Raw genomic sequence first — 19,140 nt, 5'->3', positions numbered from 1 at the left:
GTTCGGCTGTGAGCTCCTTTAAACACAAACTGGAAGGCAGATATCAAAAGACAATATACAGACGGGAGGGAGAGCGAGCGGCCTGCCGCACTCAGACAAAAAAAAAACGTTCTCGTAAAACATTTACTACATTACAGGAGGAGGAACTCGCTAATCTCTGTATGCTTGATTTATTATCAGCCTCTGAATTCAATAATTAAAGAGAAAAAGTCAGAAAGAATCAGATGAAGTTTTTGAGGACTGTCTGTCTTTGCACTAAAGTTCAGTTTAGACAAGCAGAAAGAAATAAAAACCACTAACATCAAAGTTTAAAAAAAGTTTAAGAAGGTCCTGATGTCCATCAATGTAAATCTATAGAACGGTTTGGTTTTTTATTTTCTACCAAGGAAAAAACTATTGTGTCTTAAATCAACAATAACATCATCTCAACATCTCATTCATGTCTGTAGCACAAACACTGAACTTTTACAGTCATTATAAATCAAATGCATAACTGATGTTGATTCAAGCAGATATTTACAATAAAGAAATTAAGATATTTGTGATGTTATGAGTTCCTGCTTACGTTCTCATAGAGCGCCTGTAATGTCTCCAGATCCACCACGGTGTTGTCCAGATTCAGGATCGCTGGAGAAACCGAGAAAGATCAGAAACATCAGACAGATCATCATCATCGCATCAGACCCCAGCATCATCCATCTCCATTAAGCACATCCATCCATCCATCCATTACACAGCGCTTTAAAATGCTTCATTCTGATTGGACAATCGCAACATTACAAAGTTTGTTCTGTTCAGATAACTACACCTCAAAACTAATAAGACACGATAACCCGGATGCTAAAAATCATTTTGACAGGTACAGTTTAATATTACACAAAATTTTGTCTTTTAATAACATATAAGTACAAATGATTAAACCCAAATAGTGTGTGTGACATTTGAACATCTTAAAACTGTAAGTAAATGTGTTTTCCTCATGGAAGGTGTGCATTTCTTAAAAATGAACAAATTAAATATTTTGTTTTCTGAAGTGAAACTACACGTATATAACTTATTTAGCAAACCAATGAGCTTCAAAGTTATGTGCCATCATATACAGTATGAATTCAGTGTGTTGATCTGCATTTGTTGTGGTTTCACTAAAGCTCAAAAGAAGAAGTTTGCTCATGCACAGTTTCAAATAAACACAGCACACAATGTGAAGTTTATAGTTTGAGATGTCTACACAAGCTGAATGTGATTTTTATGTATACTGTATGATGAGTTTTATATAATGATATTACAGGTCTGTGTTAGATTACAGAAGACACTCGATGCTTTATAACCTCATGAGATTACAGGATAGACTCATACTGTACTGAATCTCCTCCTGACACGTGTACCAGACTTTCAAACACAAACACATTCATTCTCTCATATACTGACATTCAACTAAAACTCCTGCAACAGTTTGTGCTGCTCAATATCACATTATAAACATCCTAAATAACAGCTCGTTCCGTTTCAGCTCATCTCACATTACACAAAACAAGGACGCGATGTGAAAAAAATTAGGAGGGGGTTGTTTTTCAAATATCTTTATTCATGAAAATAAATGACGAAACACAGGCTTATATTGATTATTCAGGGCACATGTGTCAAAAACAAGGCCCGCTGCACATTTGCACCCGGCCTGCGCAATGATGAGATCTCCGTGTCTCACACGAGACCAGACAAGACGAGACCGCTCTATAGTTCGGCGCACTCTCAGGATTCAAGCATAAGTGACAAACATCACTTCATCACTGATCTTATTAAACAAAAACATGGCCAAAAAATCTAAAAGGCAGGGCGTTTTTGTCAGGTGCCAGTTTGTATGAGTTACTTAAATCTGACTGTAAAAAAACAAAGAAAAGATTTAATATTTTTTCATTATAGCTTATTCAATCTTGAACGTGTTGAAAAAATAAAAATTTGAACAGGCGGACTTTGATAATTTTTTTTCTGTAAAGTCAGCACATGAGTGGTATGTTTATCATTAATACGGACTACCGGCATATCGGGGAACTTGACTGTAAATTTCGTCACCGCCCCTTTCTGGGGGATAAAACCAGACCTTCCATTGACTTCCACTCAAAACAGCGGAACAAAGCAACGCTCCCACACAGCCGGCAGGCGTAAACAACTTCAGATTAAACATGTTGAGCAATTATCTGTCCACCCCGCCCGCCACAGAGCGCGAAAGACACATCAACACATCCAACTTGGTCAATACAAAAACATGTCCCTTTCATTCTCACAGCGTCAAACCTGTGCAACAACGCCATCCAGTGATTGCTGGAAATATCGCTAAGCCAGTTAGTTGTATGACTCGACGGAAAAGTGCACTCATTACTCTAAATATAAAGACATAATATATAAATACGAAGTAACTTTCAAATACGAAGTAAAATCATTCACTTGCTTCCCTGTTGACTCGATGAGGTACGAGTAAATGTCCGGGTAAGACACCTCTGGCCAATAGGGAGCGTTGTTACACAAATATGACGCTGTGAGAATGAAAGAGACATGTTTTTGTGTTGGCCAGGTTGAATGTGTTGATGTGTCTTTCGCGCTCTGTGGCGGGCAGGGTGGACAGATGGTTACTCAACATGTTTAATCTGAGTGATTTCATAAGTTATTTACGCCTGCCGGCTGTGTACGAACTTTGCTTTGTTCCGCTATTTTGAATGGAAGTCAATGGAAGGTCTAGTCTGTTTTCCCCCAAAAATGGGCGTCAACCTGTTCAGGGACATTCTATGACGTTGTGCCGGTTGTGCGTATCATCACAATGAGACGCACGCGGGTATAAATAGCCTACTATAAATAGTTTAACCAAAGGAGAAAAGACAGACGAATCAGTAAAGTCCAGATATTTAAATAACAATGCATAAAAGCCATTTTGAATAGAAAACGTAAGGTAGGGAAGCTAACACTGAATGTCAAACAATTTATTTTTATTGATATATAACAACTTCTGTCATCTGTTTCTCATGTTTTTTACTTATTACTCATTTTATTTAACATGAATTTCAAGAATCACTAAATGAGATTAAAACTTTTACAATTGCGTTCTGTTAAAATAGCACTACACAAATGGTTAACAGATCTTGTCATCTGCAATGAGTCCGGCCTCCATATATAACATTGCTATTGGGTGATTCTCACGAAATTAGACTAATGAGGTGTCATGAAACATTTTGATAAAAAAAGTAAATGCAAAGTAAGAGTATCAAAATAAGAAGCATACAGTTATAAACATCTCTTTGTGTACTATTTTGCACATGACTTCAGTTCAAATGACATCATATAAACTAATTTTGTTGTTTTTTCCACATTTAAGGGGGAAATTATCATTACCGCAATGTGTCCATGACAGGATTTTGATTTTTTGACATGGAAAATTTACAATAAAAAAAAAATCAAAAAAAGAAAAAGCTTCAGTGCATGTTATACTATAAACATTAACAGTAAAGAAACATGCGGTATTTGGTGATCATTGGTAAATGTAGAGACAATAATAAGGAATTTAAAAGTGTTCAAGAAAAATGTTCTCATCCTCAGCAACACTTTAATCATTGTTTAAGCCCTCAATAAACTAACACTTAAAAAAAAATAGTTTAAAAGGACATAATTGACAGTGACACTCAAGATGCCTACCAGGTTAGCAGTTCTTATTTTTTCTCTCCAGATAAAAGTTTAAATTTTGTTTGTCATAGTACCTAGAGAACTAAAAAGTTGTCATTACCGAAAGATGAGTTTGTAAATGCATATATTTCATGTAATTTCATGTTGCGTTAATGATAATTTTTTATAATGATAATCTAAAAAATGTAAATAATTCTATAGGAAATATGTTTTAAATCCTCTAAAAATAATGGTTATAATAAGTTCAGACCTTAATCTTATATGTGCAAAAAAATTGGCTTCAAGGGCTTCTGATGCTAAACACCTAAATCTGGATTTCGTGAGAATCACCCTAATTGGCTTTGATTTTCTTGAGTCCCACCCCCATAACCTACGTCGCTTTATGATTGGTTTTGTCTTCACTCGCTAAACATGTGATGCAGGTGTGATAGGCTGTATTCGCTTGTGAGAAAGCAAAGTAAGCAGTCCTACTCGCACCTGGCCCCGAGTGAGATTCAAACCGCTCCGGTCCGGCATAAGAGTCACACGCTCCAACAAGGATGGAGCATTTTCATTTATTATCTGGCCGTTTTCACGCTGAAATAGACTATTAGTGCTTGGCGACATTTGGAAACTCCGGGCATGGATTAAAAAGGAACCCTAACCCTAACATGAGACAAACAGACCCAGTTCCGGTAAATGTGAAAGTGGGCACACCTCTGATCTACTGGCCGTCCTTCAACGTGATGCCCAGCTGATGCCTGACCAACGATCACCGGCAGAACCCGCGTAATCTTCGCTTAATCTCCTTATCCGTTTATATGTTTGTATATATATATATCTCCCAAGGGTTTTTCCCTCCTAGGACTTTTTTATTTCCTCAGCTAAAAAGCCCGGGTTTTTTCTCGTAGGGGGTTTTTTAACCCGGGGAGGCAGCCTTCTTGGGCTTAACTTAGCACCCTCTTCTGTACGTTACATTAGTAATACTCTCGCTTATAATGTTGAGTCATAGCCACAGCAAATTTAGCCGCTTATGCTATTGTGCATTATTTTGTGCCATCTGTCGTTTTTCTGTGCTTTTCACTGCTTCTATTAATGTAAAGCTCCTTTGAAACAATTAACTATTGTGAAAAGCGCTATATAAATAAAATTGAATTGAAAATCATTAATCATGGGGGGATATGTTTTATATAAAAAATAATTCATCAGAGGCAGGGATATAAAGACCAGAGGAGGGATAATCACACCTTACACTTTCATGTTAAGAGCACCTGAAACTGACAGAAGTTACTTTGGGATTGAGATTTTTTATAGGTGAAGACTCTTAGTGTAACATTATACTGCTTATAATAAATCACATCCTTCTGTCATCTTACAGACTCTGATTCGGTCTGAATGCAATACACGCACACATCCGAAAATTTTCACATTTGTTTGTTTAGAGAGTCTGCTCATGTTGAAATCATCTGATATGGATCTGATGGTTTTCTCCAGAGCTGCCTGTGACCTTCAGGCTATCAGAAGATCAGAAAACAGAATCACTGCCACCCAGAGAAAACCAGACAAGTTCATGACTCCCAGACGACGTCAATGCCCAGACCAGCATTTAAACCAGAGAGAAAAATTTGCCAATCAAGAAAACAAAACAGGAAACATGAGAGCGAGAACAAAAACTTTAGTTTTCACGACGTCCATCTTAACATCCTCTGAAGACAAACAAACAAACAAACAAACACCTGAGCGGAGATCTCAATCACTTTCCCATGTTTTCTGCTGGAAACATCTCATCTGAGAGATATACAACCTCATGAGTTTCATATCCAGACACACAACTTGAGTGGCCATCTGCACCTTTATAAAGCTTTATTAACAACGTTAACGTGAGGAAATTAAACACGATAATAAAGGAAGGCTCACCGTGCTGAATGTCTTTCATGTCGAGATGTAAACTGGACATAAGAATCCCCACAGCCTGAGAACGCTTGGTGTTGAGCAGCTTTACCACCTGAAACACAAACACAGATGAGCATTTAATGAGCGAGACGTAAAGCAGAGGTTTAAATACAGGTCAGTGTGAATGACTCAAACAAAGTAAACTTCTCTTAAATCAATCATATATAGACGTTTCACTGGATGCACGGGCATTGTTGCCGTTATGCCCCTAAACCGAAGTGAACATCCGGTCTGAACTCATTTATGGGTCTGGCTAGTGGATAAACTGACCTCTGAAACAAATACCTTGTGGAAAATAAACTCTTTTGGTTTGCTAAAGACGATGGGAAACGACGAGCATGGATCACAATGTGCTGCGAGGTTTGGCCACATGACTTTCTCCCATGATTCCTCTGGATCATCCAAATTGTCATTGGCAAACTTAAGACGGGCCTGGACATGTGCTGATTTAAGCAGGGGAACCTTCCGTGCAATGTGTGATTTTAATGATTTAGTGTATTACCAACAGTAAACTTGGAAACGGTGGTCCCAGCTCTTTTCAGGTCATTGACAAGCTCCTCCCGTGTAGTTCTGGGCTGATTTCTCACCTTTCTTAGGATCACTGAGACCCCACGAGGTGAGATCTTGCATGGAGCCACAGTCCGAGAGAGATTGACAGTTATGTTTAGCTTCTTCCATTTTCTAATGATTGCTTCAACAGTGGACCTTTTTTCATCAAGCTGCTCAGCAATTTACCCATACCCCTTTCCAGCCTTGTGGAGGTGTACAATTTTGTCTTCGTGTCTTTGGACAGCTCTTTGGTCTTGGCCATGTTAGTAATTGGATTCTTACTAATTGTATGGGGTGAACAGGTGTCTTTATGCAGCTAACAGGTGCATCTAATTTAGGATAATAAATGGAGTGGAGGTGGACATTTTAAAGGCAGACTAACAGGTCAGAATTCTAGCTGATATACAGGTGTTCAAATACTGATTTGCAGTTGTATCATACAAATAAATAGTTTAAAAAATCATACATTGTGATTTCTGTGATTGTGATTTTTTTTAAATAAAGTCTTTCACAGTGGACATGTAGCTACGATGACAATTTCAGACCCCTCCATGATTTCTAAGTGGGAGAACTTGCAAAATAGCAGCAAAATGTTCAAATACTTATTTTCCTCACTGTAGGTGACTGACAGACATTGTCTAACGTCAGAAGAATCAAAACACAAAACAAATGACAGCGGCCAGAGCTCAAAACAGAGATACCGCAGAGATCTGATGCTCAAACTACAACAGAAATGTAAAAGAAAAAAAGTGAAGCAAACAACAGGAAGCGATTCCAGATCAGAAAGACTCCTGAAAACAGAAAAAGGGCAAAAACACAGACGTTCCTCAAGCTGTGACTAAATGAGAAATGCTTTATTTAATTAAACAGGAAACTCTGGCAAACAAATGAGCTTTAAAGCCGGTTGATCTTTCTTCTGTTGTTGATTTCTGCGTTCTGTCGTCTTACTGCCAAAAACACAACCGCAAACATTATAGCCATAAACTGGACAGGAGCGGAGCTGTGCAGCATCTCTCTCTCTCTCTCTCTAATCAACCTTTAAACCTTTTATTTAGCAAAACATGCAAGCAATGCGCAATCTTTGCTCAAAGTATTTCAGCGCAGGAACTCGGAACAGGTCACTGACGCCATTACAGGGTGAAACACAACTATTTCCTGGCACGGCGACTGCTGTGGCAATTATTCTAAACAAAACGCATGACTTTATCAAAGGAATAGATGTTGCCAAGCGACTCCTGACAGTTGGAGAAAAACGCGCGCAATTATTTCAATCATTATTCTGTCGGAGTTAATGTTTAAAACATGAGACCAAACAAAAAGAAAAAAAAAGTTATTCTGTGTCAAACAGGAGATGCTCCCAACGGCCCCTCAGTGAGACAAATTACCTCCAGACCCTTCATACATGATGAGAGGAGTCATCTGAGGTCTCAGAAATTACCATTTCAATCACATTTAAACAAGAAAAATACTATTCCTTTGGGATCAAAAGATCCAGACTTCTCACCCCTTTTCAATAAAACTAAAAACCTTTGGTGCACCGAACAAAAAGAGAGAAAAGGACCGTGTGTGGACGCTTAAAGCAGACGCGTCGAAGACGAGAGTCACATAAAAACACACACAATCTCCATCGGCTCGCAGACAAACACCTTAAAACACCACAACACACAATTCTGTCCCAGAAGCCCCTCTGAAGTTATAAACCCTCATCTATACAAACCTCACAAATACTGAAGGTCACACATCTACACAAAACACTGCTGATAAAAAAACATCCATGTTATGTTAATGGAGTCATGAATATTGAGCTGGATGAGCATTAATGTGGTTAACCTGACGAGTGTGAAACTGAACAATCACAAACACAAGAAACACACGCACACACACACACACACACACACACACACGCCCCATATCATTTATCCAAATATCTTTTTTGTGTGGTTAGAATAAAGAAACTCATACAGGTTTCAGAACAACATACTGTAAGGTCGAATAAATGACATGATTTTTATTTTTGGGTGAACTAACCCTTCAAGAGTTGGTTGTGGGATTTAATCCCAACCCTCTTCTTTGACTAGATCAGTGTTTTAAGCAAATTATTCTTAAAAAACTGATAACATGTGGGGTCACGTGAACAAATAAAACGGTTTTCTTTTATCGGTAAAGCTCATAAAATGTGTAAGGAAAAACCAATCGACACATGTAGTTTTTTTGCTCATTACCACAATTCCGCGTGGCATGTGAACACCTTAAACGTCTTTCTCACGGTTTTGTTCACGTGCGCATGTCTCAGGGTATGAAAATAAACGTTACAGCACAAAGTAGCGCATAAAATCTCCACTGGACTCCAGCAGATGGCAGTGAAACTGTGAAAATAAAAGCTGATGTTACGGTACAGCTTAAAACAGATTAACCGTTGCCTTTTTCAACAACTATATGTACTATAGGCGGTGATGTCACTGCTGTGAGAAACCTGACAATTCTCCAAATCCATTTAAATGCAGTTTTCTGCATAGCTGGTTTATTGATTTGCATGTAAATGCATGAAAACTGGTTTCTATAAGCAGATTTTTGATAGTTATCTGTTTATTCTGTGCATGTAAACGCACTGTTAGTTTAACTGGAGTCTGTATTATTTCATAGTTAAGTTGTGTCTCTTGACTTCATTGTTTTAACAGACAACAAAGATGTTTCCTTCTGGATGAGACGGTAATTCAGCACAAATGTGGTTTGGTTTGTGGGCCTGCAGGCTCGGTCCGGTCAGGCTTTGATCAGGAGGCAGAACCGAGCAGAAGAAGTCAAACAAACAGCCACACGCACCGCTGCTGTTAATCTAGATAAGAGCGTCTCTGGATCGCTCCGGCTCGGCAGGACCGCAGATGGAGGAGACGCTGAAGAAAACCCAACATTTACATCTGACAGAAAACACATCAGCCCGAGGAGAAAACATCAGCATACAAACTGAAGCTCTGTCAGGTGATGATTTACATTCACAAACACTGATGAAACTAAACAACGTTGATACGGTTGTCAATTCATACACATCTTAAATCATTATTCACAAATCATATTGTGTAATGATCAACTGATTAACAGTGCTGATAGATTTTCATAGTTTATGATTCAAAGGAAATGCAAGCAATACTTTTGAAGGTTTAAGGCATCTGAATAGTAAAATAAATGTTCAAAGGTGCCATGGAATGTAAAACTGTATGTACGTAGGCAGGTTGTGTACATGGTAATGACATATCACTAGCCTCAAACACGATTGTTTCTTCCTTCTTATGTAAATATCGTGTATGCAAAAGAGCGCTGGAAAACAGACCAATCTCAATATAACACCAACTGTGAAGATACAGTCCAGATGTACACCCACAACATTAAATTAATTACAATGTTGTTACAATGATAAAAACAAAGTTGTGACTGCTGAGTTAATGCTATATGCTAGTTAACGCTATATGCTAGCGTTTAGGGTGAAGTTCTACTATTGACGTTAGAGTTACATTTTGCAGGTCCATACAAAAAAAAAACACATCTTAGCACTCAGAAACGTCCATTAACTATCTCCAAACAATTGATTATTCCTCAAAATCTGATCCAGACTCAAACAAAAGATCTGTTTACACACACACAGAGCTACTGAAGGACAAACAGCCAATCAGAGCAGAGCTCAACATTATTATTCATGACCCTTTCAAATAAGGTAATAATAGATCATTTCATTATAAAGACAAATCCTAGGGTTATAAATGGACATGAAAAACTGACTCTGAGTCATTTTTGCACTTAGACACAAACCTTCTGTGTAGATATCAGAGAACAGTTAAACATTATTTCATTGCATTCTTTGGCACCTTTAACAAGAAAAAACTATAATGTAACAACAACCACAAATAAAAACACCACTGAAATCTGCAGAGATATTAAAGTGCCTATAGCTGAAAAACTCCCGAGACATTATAGAAAGATCTCGAGCTGAAATATTTAAAGCTCAGAATGTTTCAACATAAACTCTGTGAATGAGTCACCGTCATGACTTCAGTACACAGATCTTGTTTTGGGCAGTATTTACGATCTAAAACAACTCAAGGTTCTGCGTTTCATTGATCTTTTGGTCATATTTTCAATTAGCAGAATTCCTCAGAGAGAGCACAAGCTGGAATTCATCATTTGTGAAGATCGATGCCAAGCAGTTGGGCATTGATTCAAAGCTGTCTGCGGACGAGCCCGATGTCTGTACACAAATGTCAGAAATAAGTCATGAAAACACTTTCCTGAAATCAAACACACGTCGACGTATAAAACTGTACTGAACCTTCATCACGTCCCCCTGCATCTCAAACTCATGACAGCCCAATGAGATGCATTTTGTTATTCTTTAGAGAAAGTTCTGCTGTAGATGTTTTCATGCATGCAGTCAATGAGATGGCAGAATGTTCAGGTCTTGTGTTTGTGTTTGGTATCTCTGCTCACCTGTTTGGTCTTTGACCGGCTGATTGTGTCTGAAAGAGGTTTCTTCTTTTCCTTCACTGCTGTTTTGGAGAACATATTAACAAATTCCTCAAAATCCACAGATGGCTCATCGATCTTCTCCCAAACAAGAGAAGCAGAATCTCTGCAAAGAAAAAGACACAAGAGGACTGCAATTTACTAAATTAAAAACAGAAAACGAAAGATAATTCTCATATAATAAACGGTAGCGGTTTTTCACTTTAATTTAGATTTATTATTCAATTTTATTTGTGGCTTCTTAAAGCTAAGAGCTGCAGCTTGCAACCAATTACTGATGGAAACAAGCACACAGCTCCTTCACTGGAGACAGAAATCATTTCATGAAAACTGAGGAACTGACTGCTGTACTTTTTGGTGTGAAGCTGTATCCGGGTCCAGTAGAGCGGTTTCATGGGTCTCGGAGGTTCTACCACATTTTTGCGAGGCGGTTTCTCGTGTGGTGCTCCCAGTGCGTACAACCCCAGAGGCAGAGGAGGCGGCAAAGAGCCCAAGCCAAAGGACAGAGGAGGACCACAGGCCCCAGACGACGGACCAGAATGACCTGGAGGGGGTGGTGGTGGAGGAGGAGGTGGAGGCGGTGCTGACACTGCGGCAGGGTGAGAGGGGGGTGCAGACAGACCAGGTAGAGGAGGTGGAGGAGGCGGCAACGAACTTCCTGGGAGCGGAGGAGGTGGAGGAGGAACAGTCATTGAAGGGAGGGGAGGTGGCGGTGGGGGCAATGAATCACCGGGGAGCGGAGGAGGTGGAGGAGGCGCAAGCATTGAAGGGAGAGGAGGTGGCGGTGGGGGCAATGGACCGCCTGGGAGCGGAGGAGGTGGAGGAGGCACAGTCAATAAAGGAAGAGGAGGTGGGGGTGGTGGCAATGAATCGCCTGGGAGCGGAGGAGGTGGAGGAGGCGCAAGCATTGAAGGGAGAGGAGGAGGTGGAGGAACGGTCTCTCCTGGAAGAGGCAAAAAACTGCTTGGCAGTGGAGGTGGAGGCAATAAACTGCCCTGCTGCTTTTGGCACACACACACAAAAGCAGGTACGGCCCGATCGGGGTCCGATGTTGTTTCTGAGGCCAGTAAAGGCTCGCTCCGCCTGGGCAGCGGGAGCTCCGCAGGGCTCTGCTCCAGAGAAGGCACTTTAAACCTGAAGCTCTCCTCCATAGGAGACGTCTGCACTGATTTGGCCTCCAGCGCCAGGAGTGCCAGGGTTTCGGTCTGTAAGTCCACATGGCAGACGTCTGGAACGAGATCTTCCTCAACGCCGCACTCCTGATCTTGTGTGATGATCTCTCGCTCCAGCAAGGGCTGCTGTTTCTCCAGCTCAGCGATTTTACAGCGCAAGTCTTCAATGGTTTGCTCCAACTGCTCGATCACACAGACATGTTCATGTTTCAAACGCACCGTCTTCAGCACAGACTCCTCCTGAGGAGACAAAGATCCATGTAAATCGGTTGTTTGTTTGTTAATGAATTCCACTCATGTAAATTCACGTCTGATTTGTCACCTGAACAGATGTGTTTCTTTCTGTAAGAATGTATGGACACACTATGAATCAAAAGACCCTACAGGACCTAACAGAGAGCACAGATTTCTAATGCACACATAGAATTAAGCCGTTTCAAAGTTGTAACCAACATGTTTACAGAAGATCAAAGTTAGAAGATCCTCTGAGGAACGTTCTCCAGTAAAGTGTGCATGTTTTGCTGGTGCTTTGTGAGTTTTTAGCACAGTGATGGTTCTTCCATATAAATAAATAAATAAACATCTTCATCGACTCTGTCCTCTTTCTTTCTGTGATCTTGTGTTCATTTCTGTCAATCTTACAGCTCTGCTGCCCCCTGCTGGTCGAACACAATGATGTACAGGACTGCTGCTTATTTACTCCTCATGAAATCACACAAACTCTGGGAACTATTAATCTTTCATTCACTAGATGTCAAAAATAAAACAACAGGACAAGAATTATCCAAATAATCTGCATCAGAGGCACGCATATGGAAATGAGAATCTGGTAGAAGACATCTGAACCAGTCATCCAGTGAATTAATCAAGATCAAATATTCTTACAAATCAAATCAATAATCAGTTTGTTTATAACACCAGACACGAAAACGCTTTAAAGAAATATTTAAAGAGAAAACATTAGATGTTAGTGAATGTAATCTCAAACACATTGCAACAGATCTTTCTTATGACGATGCCACATACACTTAAAAGTACTGTGTTACGATTTTCTTCGTAAGGACACGTGGAGCTTCTAAAGTTAAAGTGAAATAAAATGTCATATGAATGTATTTAGCCCATCAAGTGTGTGACTCGTCATGTCAAAATATGAGCCTGGTGCAGACGCTTCGTAAGGGTTTATGATCTGAAGAGACATTCGTGTTTGCCAGATACTCGGTTAATCTTATTTGTAATCAGAGTTTAATGTTAAGTGAGTGTCTTGCAAGTATTTTGTGAACATGAGCGTCTCTTATCAAACCCTTTCCACCGTGTGCATTTTATATTTTAACATGATACATGATGCACATACGTTCACATGATGCACTGAACACAATGTGTTTTGAATTTACGGCCCTTTGGAAGAGAAGTCACCAAATGGCACATTATGAATGTTACTCAGATCAGAAGAGACGTACCTCAATTTGCCGGATTTCTTCATCTTGTTGTTTTTTTAAGTCTAAAACGATGGCCTGATGCTCTGAAACACACACACAAAATCATCCGTCTGTTGTTTGTTATAAATCATATCTCATCCATGAACGAAACTATATGAGTCGCATTTTATTACAAATACACATGTGTCTTATAGAAAAACAACAAAGTTATCAAAAAATGCATGTAGACAGACAGACAGACAGACAGAGACACACAGAGTTGATGGTTAAACTGTTGTGAGAAAACTATCCAATCATTCTGCACTTCAATATCCAATCAAGTCTCATTTTCTTATGACATGATGATGACATGATGAGAACATGCTGATGTCAATGAATCTGTCAATCATCACTTGTTGCTAAGCAACATCTATATATAAATATTCAGTGAATGAAAGTTAAGTCTAAAATGTTTGTGTGAATGAAGATGAGAGATTAAATGAGATGAATGACAGAGACATCAGTGATGGGAGTTACTTACCTTCTTCTTCATCTATTGTCAATGCAGAAAGCACAGAAAATAATCGAGTTTAGACACCGAGAGCCCTGAACACAAACAAAACCCTCACACAACCTGAGACCTGACAAACACCCTAAACATGCCCTGAATGTTAAAGACTCTTTACGAAACTTCAGAGGGCCTGAATATATTAACTCGCTCGCTCTATAAATCTGGGTACTACAAAAGCAGCATTCTTTCTAGAAAAAAGTGAAGACATAAATGATTTGTATTATAATGACTGCAGGTCTCTCTGATCTTAAGAGTATCATACAGTATAGTTTGTGCTCATACCAGCCTCTGTGTATTTGGCTTCAGGTTTGTCTTTCTCGTCCGGTCTGGCTGGGTGCCACAGGCTCGAGAGGTGATCGGGTAAATGGACCTCCAAACGCTCCAATGACTGAGGCGGCTGACTCACTGCTGCCCATGTGTATAACTGATCATGCTAAAAACAGAGCAAGAGAACAGATTTTAGCAAAATGGGTGAAATGTAAACCCAGCTCAATAAATGATGACATGACAAACTTCTTTATTACTGTAAGATTAGGAAGTTTATTTTGATGGGTCATAATTACAACTTTTATTTTGGTCTTCTGCAGCTTAGTTTGGTGACAAGACTGAACTACACAAATGATATATTAATCATGTGTCTTTTTTTACTTTTATTGTGATTTTAAATGTTATTTCTGCAGTTTTTTTCACACATTGTTTTCCTACTTTTATGTTAATCATGTGAATCTTCTATGTGGACCACAAAACCAGGCATGGGGTACATTTGCTTTATACATCACGTGAAATCTGAATAAATAAGCTGGATTGTTTGGATAGGACAATATTTGGTACAACTATTTAAAAATATGGAATATGAGGTTGCAAAAACATAAAATATTGAGAAAATCGCCTTTAAAGTTGTTAAAATGAAGTCCTAAGCACTGCATTAACACACAAATAATAGTTTTGAAATTTACAAAATAACTGAACAGAACAAGATCTTTACTTAAGATTTTTTTGCATAAAAATTGATCATTTTGACCCATACAATGTATTATTGGCTACTGCTGCAAATATAGCCGTATGACTTATGACCAGTAGTCCAGCGTCACAAATATCAGTGCAGTACATTCAGTAATGTAATGAGGATAATAATGGATTACAGTTTAGTGAAATATAATTAGATATTATTATAGCAGCATCCACGGACAGTTCAAAATAAAACTTTATGATCACTTAACTAAACATTTACAGGTTATTATTGTATAGAAAAATAAACCAGGGGCTGTGAAACAGATCAACTTTGCAAACACAATCCAATACTATAGAGGTCTGATGTGAAGTCAAACATGAATGATCTCATACTAAACTTCACACGCAAATCAAACCACAAACACAGATTCCACTCATACTCATGTGTGGGACAGAGCAAAGTTTCCCTGATGCTTTACAACATGTTAACATTCAACAACAGATGATCTGACTGTGAGTAATCATGCATTTATTCAGCACAGTCAGATCAGACGTGTAATGTGAAGTAAAGAAATCAGTCAGATCTGATCAAGAGTCTGTTACATCATCATACAAACATTCCTGATCTGAATTCACTAAACCGTGTTCACATATAAACATCATAAACTCTTTAAATATTGATTCTGATTAAACAATCACCACACAAACATCTGGCATTCACACGAGGGCTCCTGTAGCTCTATTGCATAACATCATATGTTCAGTTTCCAGACTGATCAAACACAAATCACTTTGAAAAAAATCATCTGTCAAATGCCCACAATATTTCATTTCCATCGTGAAGACAGAAACATGTGATTGATCTGATAAAGGTGAGAGCCAAGTCCCGTTTAGTGACTCTTACCTCTCCGGTAACAAACTCCCAGATCTCTAGAGACCCAGCAGCATCCATCATCTCATCCTGCACATCTGCTCATCGCCATAGCAACAAGCACACGTGCAGCACACATCACTGCAGTAAACAAACACACGCGCAAACGGATCGCAGTATTGTCCATAAGGTCATCACCACATCAAACGACGTCATATCAGTGAGTCAGCACAGAGCAGACACTGTATCCTCCACAGCTGCGCAGTCGCAGTCACAAACCATAAACTTCAGATCACAGCTGATGCGACTGAAACCTGAACCTTCACATTAATACTGAAGATCCCGCAGTGAGATCACACACACACACACACACACACACACACACACACACACACACACACACACACACACGTGCTCTCTCTCTCTCTCTCTCTGGATAAAGCCAGCTTCAGGTGTTGTGTTACAGAATAACAGCAATATTTGCAAGGTAACGTCCTAAAATGTTCTATGGTGGTTGATGGGCCAATGGGAAGGCTCAGATTTACCCAAGAGCCAATCACATGTGCTGAGGCTGTAAATAATGAAAATGCTGAACACACAATTTGGTAACACACACGCACACACACACACACACACAATGTTGCAGAAAACATAGACTCTATAATAAACACAATGTCCTGCCCCTTCTGACATCACAACCTCTTAAAAGGCACAGTTCAGACAAAGCCTGTGTTTTTCTTTTATCCATTTCGTATATGAACACCAGCAGAACAAAACTAAACAAAATATCTGCCCACATTGTGTGCGAAACATTCATTTAATAATAAAACCTTACTACCACACTCACACAATCATGCCGAGTACCTCACACCTGTCAGCCAATCACAGCCATGATAATATTCAGCACTAAGGTGAGGGGCACACCAAAGCTTTTACTCTGGCGGCCAGCATGTTTTCAATTGTTTCCAAGAGAGAGTTGAAAAATATTCAACTTTGGGTGAAACGCTCAGCTTGTCAATGTCAGTTCTCACACCGCCGTCCAATCACAGTCGAGGAGGGACAAATAACACATCCAACCGCTGCATCGCAGAAGTATCACAGCAACCAAAGCGCTCAGCTGAAAAAAAGCTGGCAGTCGACGTCTGCCTGGCGTTTCAACCGCGTTTAAAAGCTTAAAAGCTTTGGTGAGCATGACTGCAAAAGTTCTGAATTTAAACGGCAAATCTTGATGCCCAATTCCGATTTGTTGCCTGCATCTGATTTTCTTTGACGACCCGCTTACATTATATTTTAAAAGCGACTCGTATCAACATTTACACTATAGACATACTGACTCGGGACAGCCTAAACAACAGAGGAAGTAAAATGTCATGATATGCAATGGACACAAACAAAATGATTATTATAGAGCTTTATTTCTGTAACAACACATAAAACTTCAACATTACTTCACTAAGAGGAGCCGTCGTCCTCCATTATGTCATGTGATCACGGGTGGTGTCCACCTCAGTTGACGTCATTGACCAACATCACTTTATCAATGACGCACGACATGTCTTGAGTTAAGAATAACCGATCTGTTTGCTTACATTGCAGAAGCAAATGCATGTATCTGATTCATATCTGATTTATTTCCACATAAATGAGGCCTGAAACTGATTGGAGAATATCAGAATCTGTCTGCTTTATTCCTGCTTTCATGGGTCATATCCCATCTGTGCCACGAGAAAACAAATGGAATTGAGTCACTTCAAACATGCGGTGTAAATGCGGCCTAAGTTAAGAAACACGAGGGCAAATCTATTTTGACAAAAATTATTTTGGTAACGGTTACGGAGTACGCTTTCTTTAAGACTTTCTGTTGTGTAAAAATACTGCAGCATCAGAATCCTGTTTGTCAGCAGATGGCACCCTGACTCTCTCTCACTGTATGTGTGTGTGTGTGTGTGTGTGTGGGGGGGGGGTTGAGAATAAAAGGATGACTCAGAGCAATACACAGTTCCATTAAGGACCAATCACAAGAGGCATCTCTCATAATGATAGCATCAGCCAATAAGAGGAGATCAGTTTGATTCAGAACTGAATGAGTTTACAGATATTTCTTCCGAAACAAATATTTAACAACTTATTCAGCTGAAAACATTTTAAAAAGACTCAAAGTTTTGCTGTAGATTTTAGTCTCAGATGTGCAATTTGAGGTTTACTATGAAAGGATCTAAGTGGACATCATATCAAAGAGGTTTCATTTATCCAGATCAGATTGATGTTATCTAACTGAAGACAGTGAATGTAAACTGAAAGATGCTCACATCAAACTTAGGAGCGAGATGTCCGCTGCTGTCGTACGGCTCTCTGAAACAATCACTGAACGGAAGCAACAAACCCATCGCCAGAATCCTGGAGCAAAGTTTCTCCGCTTCCTCAGGTTCACTGGAATCCTGCTGCTGGAAAAACTTCTCCAATAACGTCCGACCTAAAGAGAAAAACACACACGGATCAGAACAGAAACACACAGCTCACAGGATTCAGACAGAGTTCGGGTCTTTAGTTTACACAGATTTGATCCTTCATTAACTTTATAATCTGTGATGATTCAGTGTTTCAACAACTAAAGAAGAGCTGAAGCCCTTAAACAGACACAAGACTTTACATCATTTCTAAATGACAACAATCAAGCAGACAGAGAGATCTGACAACAGTGTGTATGAGATCAGACCAGGGCAGATATCAGAAGATTGGAACGGAGAAGTGGATCTTTATACAATCTGATAAATAACACAGACAGAAAGTCACATGATGGTCTCTAATGTTTATCGGTTGTTGTCTCCTATTGATCAGTGAATAATGCAGGATCTCACAGGTCAATACTGTTATAAGAGCTTATAAACACAGACACCATCCTCACAGAGACTCAGGCATTCATCCGATTGGCCGAGAGTGAGAGTGATGTCACTAATGGATCAGAGTCCTCGGGGCCTGATGTCATATGCACTAAACTGTGTATGAGAGACTCGTAATAATAATAATAATGTTTAGTTTGTGTAACATTGAAGGAAGAACCAAAGTGATATAGAGACCTGAAGATGGATCTTTTAAGCTGGACCAGCAGAAACTACCAGAACATTGAGCACGTTTACATGCAGCCTCATAATGCGATTATAATGTACCTCATGTAAACACAATACTTCAATTAAATAATGCGATAATAATGGCAGCAAGTATAATCATATTAACACCGGTGACGTACACCATTTATGTGTCCATGTAAACACTTTAATCGTATCTATACCCTCACTAACTGAAGTGCACGTGTGTTTTTGTCATGAACCTTAAGCAGGAATTCATTTTAAACTTGACATAAGGAAGTTTGTCAACACGACTCAGTCCAGTCATCCAGAAACACCTCAAATAACACAACAGCAATGCATCTTACTGCCATTAAGACCTTACTCTGATTCATGTAAATAATGACATTATTGGTGTACATGCAAACTTAGT

General features: G+C 39.3%; 1 protein-coding gene across 2 annotated transcripts in view; it reads right to left on the bottom strand.

Moving 5' to 3' along the window:
- fmn2b (formin 2b) overlaps nt 1-19,140 on the bottom strand; it is a 39,644-nt gene that overhangs the window by 15,972 nt on the left and 4,532 nt on the right. For both annotated transcript variants that reach the window (XM_055175947.2, XM_055175946.2), the window contains exons 3-9: nt 17,952-18,115; nt 14,103-14,253; nt 13,292-13,353; nt 11,014-12,074; nt 10,627-10,768; nt 5,566-5,653; nt 566-627 (exon numbers count right to left, since the gene is read on the bottom strand). In XM_055175947.2, the coding sequence (XP_055031922.2) occupies nt 566-627; nt 5,566-5,653; nt 10,627-10,768; nt 11,014-12,074; nt 13,292-13,353; nt 14,103-14,253; nt 17,952-18,115 (1,730 nt within the window). The remainder of the gene's footprint in view (nt 1-565; nt 628-5,565; nt 5,654-10,626; nt 10,769-11,013; nt 12,075-13,291; nt 13,354-14,102; nt 14,254-17,951; nt 18,116-19,140) is intronic.

Source organism: Misgurnus anguillicaudatus, chromosome 4 (genome assembly GCF_027580225.2).
Source record: "Misgurnus anguillicaudatus chromosome 4, ASM2758022v2, whole genome shotgun sequence".
Classification (NCBI taxonomy): Eukaryota; Metazoa; Chordata; class Actinopteri; order Cypriniformes; family Cobitidae; genus Misgurnus; species Misgurnus anguillicaudatus.
This window is presented reverse-complemented; position numbering and strand designations above follow the sequence as displayed.